At 41.4% G+C, this 12,812-nt stretch overlaps 2 protein-coding genes across 4 annotated transcripts in view; both read right to left on the bottom strand.

The window, feature by feature from the left end:
* LOC117487435 (GTPase IMAP family member 9-like) overlaps positions 1–12,812 on the bottom strand; it is a 223,026-nt gene that overhangs the window by 92,625 nt on the left and 117,589 nt on the right. The window lies entirely within an intron of this gene.
* On the bottom strand, positions 8,013–12,204 carry LOC117487449 (zinc finger protein 622-like). 2 transcript variants are annotated; one of them, XM_034136073.1, is made up of 4 exons: positions 12,094–12,204; positions 10,811–11,083; positions 9,871–10,153; positions 8,013–8,363 (listed from the first exon to the last, which is right to left on the bottom strand). In XM_034136073.1, exons 2-4 carry the CDS (start codon positions 11,075–11,077, stop codon positions 8,056–8,058), a joined length of 858 nt encoding a protein of 285 aa, XP_033991964.1. In that variant the 5' UTR covers positions 11,078–11,083; positions 12,094–12,204; the 3' UTR covers positions 8,013–8,055. The 2 variants fall into 2 exon arrangements, with proteins under 2 accessions (XP_033991964.1, XP_033991965.1); XM_034136074.1 differs by having other exon boundaries at positions 8,013–8,360.

Raw genomic sequence — 12,812 nt, 5'->3', positions numbered from 1 at the left:
CATCTTCTGGTTCAAATGTCAATAAATGTAATTTGTATAATCACTCTTTTGTCTTTATTCTACATGGAAATGTTAGAGATTCCATTCAAATCTGTTGATTATTCATATCTTCCTCAGGCTAGTATCTTGAGTTTTTAATGCTAAATGTATATCATTTTCTCACAGGATATAGAATGAGACAACACAGTTTGTATCCATTGTGTATGAATGCTTCAGCTCTTCAGACCAACATAGTAAGATGTGAGCATGTTCCTAATTGTGTTGGTATTCAACCTAGGTCTGGTCTGTTTAATAAAGCAAATCTGCCACTTTTATATTGTAGAATTTGTTAAATTAAAGCAGTCTTTAATTGTTTGTCCTAAACATAGCCATATATGCTTTTGAAATGTCTTTAAAAGTTCAAACATAATAATTATGTTGTTAAGAAAAGAATATGAACAAGTTTTCTTGGCATTATTCGAGGTCTGAAACAACTGCACCCTTTTTGTTATTGGATTGTTAATACATCTAAATGACATTTGTATAATAGAGAGAATAGTAAAGGGTTCCTTCAGCAGATCTAACAGGACATTGTTTTCTGATCCAGCTGAACTCCTTTCTGTGCCAACGTACACTTCTGTAGCAACACCTTTTGTGTTTCACTTCCTTAGAAAAGAAACTGATCTGATGAATGATCCGATGATGAATCTCCTCACCACTTAATCAGAATCTGGCCCGTCAGGTTTTTGCCACAGGAAATAATATCATCCCTTCAAAAAATGCAAAACACTTGAAAATATTTTGTATCAATCCCACACCATGTTTAAAACCAAAGATAGGATAGTTCCAAGAAAACTTATCTCTTTGGATGAATGTTTTGATGCAAACAGCTTGGCAATGTATTTACCAGATTAAGGATATTTCCAAAAGGGGGTTCAGGGCCCTCTAGAGGGTTGGGGGAAATGTGAAGCATTAAGGATACAAACAAAATAAATGTACTACACAATGTTGTATATTTGAATCCTTCTATTGGTGTAGCTCTGAATACAGAAATGATTGAGTCCACCACTGTTCACATCAACTGCAGCAGTTTATCAAATGCCAAATATATGAATGTTTCCAAAACATCAATGCTGTCTGAGATATCATATGTGAGTGGAAATGTGTGACCTAATGTAGGCCAGGTGCTGTGAAATGGAGAAAGATCATGTTTGAGTTACAGCACCCCCATGTGTCCAGCGAATAAAAGACTTCTGTGCTAGATCTGATCATTTCTACCAAAGGCTCCATTACTAATGCAAATGATGAAGGAGATAAAGGGCATCCTTATGTTATACTTTTACTTATTAAAAAATGAGAAGACATTGACCCATTAATGGAACCTGATGCTTAGTGTATAGAATATTGTAAATGTACCCTATTCATAAGTTCATAGTTGCCAGCTGTAGTGATTGGTGACTGTTGTCCAAACCAAGGAAAACGTTCAGCTATTATTGAGATCATTAATGAGTTTGGGGTATTTTCTGGATATAAAGGTCAATAATGGAAAATCCTTGAGACCCAGATCCAAATTAGTTGAGACCCAGTTGTGATTAATACTGTGATTCCTATTAAGATAGACCCTAAACAAATATTTTAGATCCTTTATTAAACAACAGAAGCACATAATACACTCGATGTGAACTCAGTCTTTTATTATGGGACATTATTGATAACTAGATGTTTGTCTTTACACATTCATTTCTGTTCCAACCTTTTCATATTGAATTATCACAATTCATTGCATACATACATTTTAACCTTTCATTTTACAAAAGCCAACATTGACATTACGCCTTCAGTTATTGTGGAAAGCCAAAGAAAATATATCCGTATAACATTTTAAAAGCATTAATTCACGATGTATACAGTTTTATTTTGTCTTGTAAAAGTAAAAGCTATCAAAGAGCAAATTAGTTTACAGTTCATTACTATAGTTTAGAATTTTAACATCTTGGTTGTTGACGATCTGTCACCCTGTATTTAATTGTAACAATCCACTGAAATCACTTATATTACTATAAATCACAACAAACAACATCAAAAAGGTGATTGTGAAGATTAACAAGGAGGTATTCCAGAGGGTCAGACTGTATCATGAAAACCCGTGCAACTGTTTGTTTATCCAAAAAAACAACCCAAAATATTTTCCACAACGGTACAAATGTTGTCCATTTTTGAAGGTCTTTCCTCCTGGCCCTCCTTTCCTCCTCTGCTCTTATTCTCCTCCTCTCCTCCTCCTCCTCCATTTCTCTTTTGATAGCTGCTTTTAGCCTTTCCTCCTCTGCTCAATACAGCAGACTGCCCTACGTAGGTGCATCATTAAATAATACTTAAGGTGCAAATAAAAATCCTCCATCTCATAACATTTTATTTTCAGTGCACTAACACAACATTTTACCTTATCCTGAGTCTAATTTTGGAACATCCTATGATGTGAGAGCCCTTCATTGGTGAGTCAAGGCTTTTGAGGCCTGCTGTATGATTGTATGTAATAAAAGTAGCTCGACCTCTTTTCTTAAATGAAGAAAAAAACGTATATACGCTTAAAAGTCTTCCCTTTGTTTTTAGCCTGGATTTGGGCAACAAGTACTACAAAATCATCTTTGAATATTTGAGTAAATGGACTTTCAATAAAATATAACTTTGTGTGTTTCCAGAGACATAACACAAACATGTTTTCATTACTCAAGGGGACATTGTGTTGAATAATGTATTCCCGTTCCAAAGCCTAATCTTTACCTGAAATGGGCGGCAGTGGCTCAGTCTGTAGTGCCTTGACATTGGGACAGAAGGGTTGCCGGTTCACTTCCAGGGTACTGCACAAGTGCCCATGAGCAAGCCACTAAATGAGTTACAACACATTCTTGAGTTTAATTACATACAGTTTTGTTAATACATTTTGGTTCTGACATGTTTCTGAAATAAGTTGAACATATTTTTCACCTTTAGATAAATGCTATTCTCTAAAAAGTAAAACTCACCACAGAAATAACTGATATTACTATAAATCACATCAAACAACAAAATCAAAAAGGGGACTGTGAAGATTAACAAGTAGGTATTCCAGAGGGTCAGACTGTATCATGGAAACAAAGAAAACACAGATCTCACACCTTGCTCCACAGTGTTCCAACCTTTTTTCAAGATGGCGCCTGTGTCGGCTCGCCGCTCGCTCAGCTCTCTACTTTTAGCTATCCTGTTTTTGTTTTATGTTTGTCAGAATGTCTCTGCTCTGCTCGTTTATGATCGCCAAGCTCTCCTCCACCTCAGACCCTCACTGGAGTTGATATTGCTGCCCAAACCGACATCTGGCAACCATAAATCGTCCCCCCCCCCCTCTACTGTCGGATATCCCCACTTACCTGCGCCGGTCGCCCTGCATCCTGCCTCGCCGAAAGCGCTTTAGACGACGGGGAAAGCGTGGTGGTGCACTGGTCCATCTGAAGGCATACCTGACGGCTTCTTCTGTGAATTATCCACGCCTCGGATGTCACGGCCCTCCTGCTGCACGCCATGTGAGGGATCGGTGGATTCGCCCCGTTTTTCCGGAGCTGCGGACTCTGCTGTGCCCGCTGGCAGCTCCTCCTGCCCGACTGACTGCTCCCGGCCCGCGCGGCGTTCAACACGGACATCTTCGTCAGCTGAGACGCACTACATCTTCGGCAAGCCCGGAGCGAAAACTCTGCATGGCTTTGCTAAATGCTAGGTCGATAGCAAACAAAACGTTCCTGCTAAACGACTTCTTCACCTCTCGTGAACTGGATTTTATGTTCCTGACGGAGACCTGGGTCCAAGGCGAGTATACACCGTTCTCTGAACTTCTTCCTCCTGACTGTACATTCTTCAGCTCCCCCCGTGCCACCGGCCATGGTGGGGGCATAGCATCAGTGTTTAGAGCTAGCCTCCAATGCCGATTGCTTCACCCTGTAACTAGCTATGCCAGCTTTGAGTTGCAGCTTTTTTAACTGAACCCGGCCTCGCCTATACTCTGCGCAGTCGTGTATCGTCCGCCAAAGTGCAATAAGGATTTCATAAATGACTTTTCTGACTTTCTGTCCGGGATCATGGTGAAATATGATCGTGTTTTGATTTCCGGAGACTTCAATGTCCATGTGTGTTGCGAGTCCAAACCTCTGGTTAGGGACTTTTTAAATCTCCTTGATTCCTTTGGTCTCGTTCAGTCCGTGGCTGGCCCAACACACGAAAAAGGACACACTTTGGACTTAGTATTATCGTTTGGACTGTCTGTATCTGTGGATGAAATATGTGCAGCAACGCGTATCTCAGACCATTTACCGGTTCTGTTTACAACCTACATCCCTTCCGCAGGAGTCGAATCACGTGCCCTTGCGCGTCGTCTGCGTTCGATTAACCCCTTGACTGCCTCACAGTTCTCTGATGTTTTTAATGCTTCTCCGATCTGTAAATTAGATGTGAACTGTGCTTTTAATGCTGATGAGCTTATCTCCATGTTTGACTCGACATGTACCCTAATACTGGATTCTGTTGCTCCTTTTACGCTTAGACGCACCAAAGTTCTCTCAGAGCCGTGGCTCAATGACTGTACTCGTGCTCTCAGACGCGCTTGCAGGCGTGCAGAGAGAAAATGGAAAAAGGATAAACTCCATGTCTCCCTAGAAATCCTTCGTGCTTGCCTTTCTGACTACCAGACGGCAGTCAAAGCAGCCAAAACAGAGCACATTTCTCTGTTAATCTCCAAAAACAGCCATAAACCTCAGGTTCTTTTTAATGTCCTCAACTCTATCATTAATCCCTGTGATGTTTCTTCTATTGTCCCATCGACTACTCTCTGATAAGTTTCTTACATTTTTTATTGAAAAGGTATCTGCTCTTAGGCTAGCCCACACTAGTGCTACCCCAGATCCTGCTCCTTTTCTGTGCCCTGCTGTCCTCGACCACTTTGAGCCTGTATCCCTCTCTTCTCTCTCGGATGTAGTCAAGCACCTGCGGCCGACAAACTGCACCTCAGACAGCATTCCCTCTCAGAGATGTTTTTGATTCAGTTGGTGCAAGTATTTTATTACTTTTAAACACCTCTCTTACCTCAGGATGTGTCCCAGCTGCCTTCAAACATGCCGTGGTGCAGCCACTCCTTAAAAAGAAAAATCTCGACCCCTCCATTCTCGCAAATTTTAGGCCCATCTCCCAGCTACCTTTTTTATCAAAAGCCCTGGAGCGAGTAGTCTACGCCCAGCTGCAGTCTTTTTTAACCATGCATGGAATCCATGAAAAGTTTCAGTCTGGCTTCAAACCCATGCACAGTACTGAAACAGCCCTTTTAAGAGTTTTTAATGATCTGCTCCTAGCCGCCGACTCAGGTAGCCCAGCTGTCTTGGTGCTGTTAGACCTGACAGCTGCCTTTGACACTGTGGACCATAGCATCCTGTTGTCACGGCTTGAACAGTCCGCTGGCATCACAGGCTCTGCCCTTGCATGGTTCAGGTCCTACCTGACAGACCGTAGCTTCTCAGTGCAGCTAGGTGCCTTCTCCTCTGCCAAAGCCCCTCTTACCTGTGGGGTTCCCCAAGGCTCGATTCTGGGCCCCATCCTTTTTCTACTGTACATACTGCCCCTAGGTTCAATTCTCACAAAACATAACATTCCCTTCCACTGCTACGCCGACGATGTACAGATCTATCTGCCTCTCAAAGCAAATGTCACACACTCACTACAGCAGCTGATGGACTGCTTAGCAGAGATAAAATCCTGGCTAAGCAAAAACTTTCTCAACCTCAACGAGAGCAAGACTGAGGTCATCTTTTTTGGACCGCAACCTCCAGCCTCTCCGGTTGATATTCTGGGCTCTATCAAAAAAAACATCCTCCCCTCGGTCATGAACCTTGGAGTGACCTTCACTAGCACTTTTAAATTCGACAAGCAGATCAGCACCGTAGTAAAATCCTGCTTTTTTAAAATAAGACTATTGGCCAAAACCAAGTCGTATTTATCTTTTAATGACTTAGAAAGGGTTATTAACGCCTTTGTAACCTCGAGACTGGACTATTGCAACGCTCTGTATGTGGGTATGGACCAGGCCTCAATTAAACGCTTACAGCTAGTCCAAAACGCTGCTGCACGTTTGCTGACTGGTCACAAAAAGCGTGACCACATCACCCCTATTCTGGCCTCACTGCACTGGCTTCCAGTTCGGTTCAGAATTGATTTTAAACTCCTTTTATTTGTTTTTAAAGCACTAAATGGGCTGGCTCCGGCCTATATAGCTGAACTCCTCCAGCGCTACACCCCAGCCAGAGCTTTAAGGTCTGCTGACCAGCTGCTGCTGGTAGTGCCCAAGACCAGGCTCAAAACCAGAGGGCACCGAGCCTTCGCAGCAGCTGGCCCTAGGCTCTGGAACACTCTGCCCCTCCATGTGAGGTCGGCCCAGACCCTAGGGGTTTTTAAATCTAAACTAAAAACACACTTCTTCTCTCTGGCCTTCTAGTTAGAGCGGAGCACGACTCCTGACTTTTCCGTGTGTTTTATTTTTATTTTGTTTTTTATATATATCTGTCGTAATTTATTGTCGTTTACTGTGTTTGTAGTAATGTGTTTTTATTACATGTACAGCACTTTGGCTCGACCAAAAATCGCTTATAAATGTGCTTTATAAATAAAACCTGATTTGATTTTCACAGAACTACGGCTTCCACAGATGATATTTTTTTATGGATTTTTTGTCAAAGCACTTCAGATATTCATTGCTATCAGGATGTTAAGAGCATTCCATGGAATATAACAAAAAGTGTATCTCAAGCCGGTTTCTCAAACTTACCTACCCTACCTTTAATATGATAATATAAAAGTAACAAGGACATTTGAACAAGGACAAGAACTACATTTATAGAAATGACATGGGCCACGCTCCACCTATCAGGGGAATGAGAGTTTGCCGTGGCATGGTAACAGCATGGTAACATGACGCTCGTGCCTCGCCCCCCTCCTTTGCAGGGCGGCGTGGTCAGCTGCAGCTCATTTGCCACAGAATCAGCCCTTTCAAAAACAGTGCTGGAATACAGCAAATAGAGCGAAATGAGGCATGGCTAAAATGCATGATCTGTTTGGTATTTTGAAAAAAAAACTTCACAGACATGTTTTATATAGGTATGGCCCTACAATATATGTTTCAAATATAGCATGATAGGTCCACTTTAAGTGCTTTGACAATAAATCCATAAAGAAATATCATCTGTGGAAGCTGTAGTACTATAAAAAGCACGACCAATCATTTGAGCCGGCCCGGCTAAAATAACTGGATGGCCTACCTGCCTGTCAGCCTTCCATCTGTGCACAAACTTATCTCGTGCCCTCATTGGTCATGTGCGCGTTCGTGTGTGTTGGAGGAGGGGCTCTGTAAGGAAGTGGCAGATTTTTTCCGGCTGTGTATTTTCAAATTCTAGCGATCTCGAGCCGGTTTCTCCAAAATGACCTACCCCACCTTTAAGTCTTAAAAACTGTATTACAAGTTAAGAAAAAGCTTTGAATAAATAAAGGGAAATTGTAAAACCAGTCAAAGGAATGAACTGTAAATCACTTTGAATAAACTGAAAAGATAGTTTTGTTTAACTGAGATAAGACTAACATGCCCAGACTTTAAGTCAACTAAAACTATATGATAATATAAAAGTTACAAGGACATTTGAACGAGGACAAGGAAATTGGTAGAGGTTCAATTAATAATAATAAAAAAAAAAGGCATTTCTCACAGGACTAGAAATAAATGCAATAAAAAAAATTAAATTCAGTACAAAATATATATATATATATATATATATATATATATATATATATATATGTGTATTTTTTTTTAACATCTAAAAAGGCCATTTGACGCAGGACTAAGACTAGATTCAAAAAAATAATCAAGCTGAGGTTAAAACACTAATAAGGATGTGATTAAATCTTAAAAACTGTATTAAAAATTAAGAAAAAGCTTTGAATTGTAAAAACCAGTCAAATGATTGAACCGTAAATCAGTTTGTTTGAACCATTGTGCCGCTTCCACCTGGAGTTCATTCACCTCCACAACTCACCGAGGTACCGCATGAGGCCCTTGAGGTCGACGAGGAACTCGAGGTCGGGGATGAAGAAGCTGTGGACTCGCGTCATGTGGGCCACGTTCTTCATCAGAGACTTGGAGTGGTGTGAGCAGAACAGGCAGTCTGTGACGGGGATGGATCCCGGCAGAGCAGCTGGACGTGGGGCGGAGACGGCAGCAGCAGCCCCTTCCTCCTGGTCCATCGTCTCCTCCTCTTCCTCCTCCTCATCCTCCTCCTCCTCTTCCTCCATATCATCATCCTCCCCCTCAACGTCTTCCCACTCTTCTGGAAGATTGTTAAGGGAAAATATTGGAGTCAGAAGCTTTATTTCTTTTAGCCCTGTTTCCAAAGTGCTGATTCTCTGTCTGTTACTTTAGATGAAAATAAGGAGCCCCTCCCCACGCCCCTCTGAGAGACATTTGGTTACAAAGAACTCAATGGTGCTCTAGGAGGAGATTCAGGTGATAAGGTGGGGGGGGGGGGGTTCCTTGGTTGCTGATTGGCTAATGGTTACACAAGACAAAACATCGTTATGACATCATAAAGGGGCCAAAATCTGATCAGCTCATTTTCAGACAGGTTTTTATAGAAATGGATCAAAAAGAGAGAGAATCTTTGTTCCTGAAACTTTCAGAGTCTCTTTCCACAGAGGGGACACATGTTGATGAAGAAGAGACATGAAGAAGAGGGGACACATGTTGATGAAGAAGAGACATGAAGAAGAGGGGACACATGTTGATGTAGAAGAGACATGAAGAAGAGGGGACACATGTTGATGAAGAAGAGACATGAAGAAGAGGGGACACATGTTGATGTAGAAGAGACATGAAGAAGAGGGGACACATGTTGATGAAGAAGAGACATGAAGAAGAGGGGACACATGGTGATGAAGAAGAGACATGAAGAAGAGGGGACACATGGTGATGAAGAAGAGACATGAAGAAGAGGGGACACATGTTGATGAAGAAGAGACATGAAGAAGAGGGGACACATGGTGATGAAGAAGAGACATGAAGAAGAGGGGACACATGGTGATGAAGAAGAGACATGAAGAAGAGGGGACACATGTTGATGAAGAAGAGACATGAAGAAGAGGGGACACATGTTGATGAAGAAGAGACATGAAGAAGAGGGGACACATGTTGATGCAGAAGAGACATGAAGAAGAGGGGACACATGTTGATGAAGAAGAGACATGAAGAAGAGGGGACACATGGTGATGAAGAAGAGACATGAAGAAGAGGGGACACATGGTGATGAAGAAGAGACATGAAGAAGAGGGGACACATGTTGATGAAGAAGAGACATGAAGAAGAGGGGACACATGGTGATGAAGAAGAGACATGAAGAAGAGGGGACACATGGTGATGAAGAAGAGACATGAAGAAGAGGGGACACATGTTGATGAAGAAGAGACATGAAGAAGAGGGGACACATGTTGATGAAGAGACATGAGGAAGAGGGGACACATGTTGATGTAGAAGAGACATGAAGAAGAGGGGACACATGTTGATGTAGAAGAGACATGAAGAAGAGGGGACACATGTTGATGTAGAAGAGACATGAAGAAGTAGATTTTGCATAGTAGGTGACCCTTAAGTATTCCAGTCATGTTTGTTGCATGTTTCTATTTGATTGTATTTACTTGTTTAAAATGAAATGTGTCTTTAGGTTGAATTACAAAATCTGTCCAGGGACGACAGATGAAAAATAGCTTCTTGGCTAACTGCTTGCTTTCTTCATAAATCAAAAAGTTAGAATTCTGAAACCCTCACTCGTCTCAGTTCCTTACCTTCCACAGCTGCTGTCGCTCCAGTGTCCTTCTCCCTCCTCTTGGCTTGCTCCTCAAGCCACATCATCCTCGGAGGACACTCCAGCTGCTCCGCTGTCCTCGGCTTCTTCTCTGCCTGAGCCGCTGGACCGGGTCGTTGCTGCTCCTTCAGCACCTGCTGCAGCGCCTCGTTTCTTGCGTCTCGATCCTCCTTCTCCTCGCCGAGTCCCTTCTCGTTCATCTTGTCCACCTTCTTCTGGGCGGCGAGCAGCGCCTGCTTCTCCGCCTGCAGGTGTTTGTGGGACTGCAGATTCAAGATTTTAAGTTTCAAGGCTTTTATTGTCATTTGCACTTTAGCTACAGTGTGGATATGTATATGAACATCTGACGTCACAGGCTCCTCCAACAGAGCAACATAATACAATTGTGCAAGTAAAACTAAATTAATTTGTATTTGTAATAAGATTGATGTGTTCAAGGTTCCTGCCGGTTTCACCAACTCAAATTGAAGACTTATAATATGCGTGTGAGTTGCAAACAGATGAATGAGGTGGTTTTAGACCTGATACTATATAATATGCGTGTGAGTTGCAAACAGATGGATGAGGTGGTTTTAGACCTGATACTATATAATATGTGTGTGAGTTGCAAACAGATGGATGAGGTGGTTTTAGACCTGATACTATATAATATGTTCATAAGTTGCAAACAGATGGATGAGGTGGTTTTAGACCTGATACTATATAATATGTGTGTGAGTTGCAAACAGATGGATGAGGTGGTTTTAGACCTGAAACTATATAATATGTGTGTGAGTTGCAAACAGATGGATGAGGTGGTTTTAGACCTGAAACTATATAATATGTGTGTGAGTTGCAAACAGATGGATGAGGTGGTTTTAGACCTGATACTATATAATATGTTCATAAGTTGCAAACAGATGGATGAGGTGGTTTTGGACCTGCAGGTGGTTCTGGTAGGCGTTGATGCTGGAGAACTTCTTGCTGCAGACGGCACAGCCCTCAGTGGCCGCCGTATCGCTCAGCTGTTTCTCCGCGGCCACTCGCTGAGACAGGACTCGCTCCTGGAAGTTTTCCGCGGTGACCGGCGGCATGTCGGCGACTTTACGCTTCAGGTTGTAGCGGTGCCAGTCGGTTTTATAATGCGCCCGCTGCACCTCGCCATCTGTGAACGCCACTCTGCAGCTGATGCACGTGTAGGAGGACATGGCAACCTGAGGGAAACAAGGGGGATGTTGAAATAAGATTGTTTACTGTTGGGAAAATACTGAATGTCATAGTAAATAGTAATATGAGAGTGCACATGATAACAAAGGTATCCCAACTGTAGCTGTGTACATGACAGGATGTCTGATTACCTAGAAGAGCATCAGGACTGTTTTAGGCATATGATAGCTATGTGATTAACATGATAATACTTTTCTACATTTTACTCAAGTAAAAGTATAAAAGTATTATCATCAAAATATAGTGAAAGTAGCGACAGTAAAAGTAGTCATTGTGCAGATTGGTCCATTTCAGAATAATATATATGATATGTTTTATAATGATTGATCATTAAAGTGTTCTCAAAGCTGGTAAAGGTGCAGCTAGTTTGAATGACTTTGTATACTGCAGGGTAGCTTGTGAATTTACTCCAGGTGGAACTAAAGTATGATTTAACACTTGATTAGATTTCACATCATTCATCCACATCTGTAAAGTAACTAAAGGTATTAAATACATCTAATGGAGGAAAAGTACATGATTTACCTAAGTCGTAGTAAAAAATGTACCTCGAAATTGTGCTCGAGTACAGAACTTGAGTAAATACACTTAGTTACTTTACACCACTGGTATTTAGTGTCTCTCCTGTAACTTGTTTCTATGCTTTAATGTTCTTTATTTGTCTCATACTGCCTGTGTGTAACTCCTTTAAGATGAAGTCTGGTCAGTTGTCGGTTAGCCTACCTAGCTAAACAACAGCTAGCGCTCTGATAAAAGCACTAAATTACGTAATAAAATGAACTGAAATAGATCCCTAACGCCACCAACTACAACTAAACACACGTACAAATAATAAAAACACGAACTATTAAATTGTATTGGTGATTTTTAGACAAGCTAAGCTAACATCGACTAGCAACCAACACTTTAGGCTAAGTAAACATCCGTTAAAAACCGTTAGAATCTGCGACATTCAAAATACTCACACCAACCGACAGTTTAAAACATGTCTACTCACCTGTTTAGTGAACTGTCTCCTCTGAAGAAAGTGTTTTAATCTCTTGTTTGGATAAATTAGCTCCTGTCTTGCTTTCTACAGCACAATACGCATGGAGAAATGAAGGAAACACGTGAGGCTCTATTCACAGGGTGAACTTCTCCTCTTCTTGATTTACCGCCACCTACTGTATTGGAGTGTGGACCAGAACCATCGATGCTGAGAGATGTATCCATAGATCTCAATTTTACCATCAGAGAGGACCAGTTTGATGCATTTAACTTCAAAATCTTAAATATGTCATGCCCCGGACCCCCCTAAAGGATGTGAGATACCCCCCCTCACTTAACAATGTTTCACATGGATAGGAAACTAAATACATTTGCACACTTGTTATAGTAACCATGTTTTGGTAGTACATTGGTCGATTGTAGAGAGTTTTAATTCAGTATTTACATTTCATACTGTGTATTCTTTTGATACTCGATTGATATATATTGACAAAGGATAGTCTTTTTTCTGTAGTCATCAGGCTGAACAACCAAGGGTTAACAATCTAACCCAGCGGTGTCAAACTCAAATAGTGGGCCAAAATAAAATAATGGGTAGGCCTACTAGTCGAGGGCCGGACTGGTTCAATGTTTATTGCAAAACGTATTGAAATGAACTTATTGCACATATTAAACCTGGAACTAACAAAGCTTAAATGATTGCCTATAAAAACAACGTTAAACATTAAA

The sequence above is a fragment of the Trematomus bernacchii genome, unplaced genomic scaffold (genome assembly GCF_902827165.1).
Source record: "Trematomus bernacchii unplaced genomic scaffold, fTreBer1.1, whole genome shotgun sequence".
NCBI classification, from domain to species: domain Eukaryota; kingdom Metazoa; phylum Chordata; class Actinopteri; order Perciformes; family Nototheniidae; genus Trematomus; species Trematomus bernacchii.
The sequence above is the reverse complement of the archived record's forward strand: the minus strand, read 5'-3'. Positions and strand labels throughout refer to the sequence as shown.